Source organism: Sander lucioperca, chromosome 11, assembly GCF_008315115.2.
Source record: "Sander lucioperca isolate FBNREF2018 chromosome 11, SLUC_FBN_1.2, whole genome shotgun sequence".
NCBI classification, from domain to species: Eukaryota; Metazoa; Chordata; class Actinopteri; order Perciformes; family Percidae; genus Sander; species Sander lucioperca.
In genome coordinates, this window is record NC_050183.1 from 39,182,233 (window position 1) to 39,184,732 (window position 2,500).

Here is a 2,500-nt window from a genome sequence, read left to right on the forward strand (position 1 = left end):
GAATGGCGTTTTGAGCTAACGTTAGCAATCAGACACAACACATGCTGTCACTGGAATAGCGCTTGAGCTAACATTAGCAATCAGACACAACACAGGCTGTCACTGGAATGGCGTTTTGAGCTAACGTTAGCAATCAAACCATCATAGATAGCTACAACGTTTTTAAAATAACTGCTAGCTAACGTTAGCAATCAGACACAACAAAGGCTGTCACTGGAATAGCACTTGAGCTAACGTTAGCAATCAGACACAACACAGGCTGTCACTGGAATAGCGCTTGAGCTAACATTAGCAATCAGACACAACACAGGCTGTCACTGGAATGGCGTTTTGAGCTAACGTTAGCAATCAGACACAACAAAGGCTGTCACTGGAATAGCGCTTGAGCTAACATTAGCAATCAGACACAACACAGGCTGTCACTGGAATGGCGTTTTGAGCTAACGTTAGCAATCAGACACAACACAGGCTGTCACTGGAATAGCGCTTGAGCTAACGTTAGCAATCAGACACAACACAGGCTGTCACTGGAATGGCGTTTTGAGCTAACGTTAGCAATCAGACACAACACAGGCTGTCACTGGAATGGCGTTTTGAGCTAACGTTAGCAATCAGACACAACAAAGGCTGTCACTGGAATAGCGCTTGAGCTAACATTAGCAATCAGACACAACACAGGCTGTCACTGGAATGGCGTTTTGAGCTAACGTTAGCAATCAGACACAACACAGGCTGTCACTGGAATAGCGCTTGAGCTAACGTTAGCAATCAGACACAACACAGGCTGTCACTGGAATGGCGTTTTGAGCTAACGTTAGCAATCAGACACAACACAGGCTGTCACTGGAATGGCGTTTTGAGCTAACGTTAGCAATCAGACACAACACAGGCTGTCACTGGAAGGGCGTTTTGAGCTAACCCCTCCCCCTCCCTTCCTAATGTTAGCAATCAGACACAACAAAGGCTGTCACTGGAATGGCGTTTTGAGCTAACGTTAGCAATCAGACACAACACAGGCTGTCACTGGAATGGCGTTTTGAGCTAACGTTAGCAATCAGACACAACAAAGGTTGTCACTTGAATGGCGTTTTGAGCTAACGTTAGCAATCAAACCATCATAGATAGCTACAACGTTTTTAAAATAACTGCTAGCTAACGTTAGCAAACAGACACAACAAAGGCTGTCACTGGAATAGCGCTTGAGCTAACGTTAGCAATCAGACACAACACAGGCTGTCACTGGAATAGCGCTTGAGCTAACGTTAGCAATCAGACACAACACAGGCTGTCACTGGAATAGCGCTTGAGCTAACATTAGCAATCAGACACAACACAGGCTGTCACTGGAATGGCGTTTTGAGCTAACGTTAGCAATCAGACACAACAAAGGCTGTCACTTGAATGGCGTTTTGAGCTAACGTTAGCAATCAGACACAACACAGGCTGTCACTGGAATGGCGTTTTGAGCTAACGTTAGCAATCAGACACAACAAAGGCTGTCACTTGAATGGCGTTTTGAGCTAACGTTAGCAATCAAACCATCATAGATAGCTACAACGTTTTTAAAATAACTGCTAGCTAACGTTAGCAAACAGACACAACAAAGGCTGTCACTGGAATAGCGCTTGAGCTAACGTTAGCAATCAGACACAACACAGGCTGTCACTGGAATAGCGCTTGAGCTAACGTTAGCAATCAGACACAACACAGGCTGTCACTGGAATAGCGCTTGACCTAACGTTAGCAATCAGACACAACACAGGCTGTCACTGGAATAGCGCTTGAGCTAACGTTAGCAATCAGACACAACACAGGCTGTCACTGGAATAGCGCTTGACCTAACGTTAGCAATCAGACACAACACAGGCTGTCACTGGAATAGCGCTTGAGCTAACGTTAGCAATCAAACCATCATAGATAGCTACAACATTTTTAGAATTACTGCTAGCTACAAGTTAGCAATCAAACAATCAGAGAGCTAAAACGTTTTTGAAATGATTTCCATCTTCTGTTATTGTATGTAAAGAGAAAAGTTTATTATTTTATGGATTTCACAAATTTCAGTATGACACTTTATGCCGTAAACTGTTTAAATCTGAGCATCTGCACCTGACACCTGGAACAATGTTTATGATTGGTGGTGCAGGTTGGCGCAGTTGGTTTTTGTTGCCGTCTGTGAAGCCTGGGCTGTCAGGCAACTAGCAGATAGTGAGGAGATATTTTTTACAGTGTGTTCAGGGGACAGGCAGCTAGCAGATAGTGAGGAGATGTTGGCTGTATATGACAAAAAAAGGTTGGAGCCTAAAAAACGCGGGACATCGCTTAGGGCACCTTTAACTTTTTTTCTTAAAAAAAATCATGACTTTGTTACGTGACGGTTTGTGTTTGTTGAAGTGATTTAAAAACATAATGAATGTGTTAGAGTTTATAAAAGGTTTTCCTCTCACGTGATTGGCTCCTCGCACCAGGCCTTCTGCACCAGGAGGACGACGAAGGTGAG

At 43.9% G+C, this 2,500-nt stretch overlaps 1 protein-coding gene and 1 long non-coding RNA gene across 3 annotated transcripts in view; both read right to left on the minus strand.

Moving 5' to 3' along the window:
• LOC116067623 overlaps positions 1-2,192 on the minus strand; it is a 3,084-nt gene extending 892 nt beyond the window's left edge. Inside the window, exon 1 of the long non-coding RNA XR_004109270.2 lies at positions 2,117-2,192. This is a non-coding gene — a long non-coding RNA (uncharacterized LOC116067623). The remainder of the gene's footprint in view (positions 1-2,116) is intronic.
• pdzk1ip1 (PDZK1 interacting protein 1) overlaps positions 1-2,500 on the minus strand; it is a 7,243-nt gene that overhangs the window by 1,933 nt on the left and 2,810 nt on the right. For both annotated transcript variants that reach the window (XM_036007649.1, XM_031324093.1), the window contains exon 2: positions 2,448-2,500. This exon is cut by the window's right edge and continues 74 nt beyond it. In XM_036007649.1, coding sequence (XP_035863542.1) covers positions 2,448-2,500 — 53 coding nt within the window. The remainder of the gene's footprint in view (positions 1-2,447) is intronic.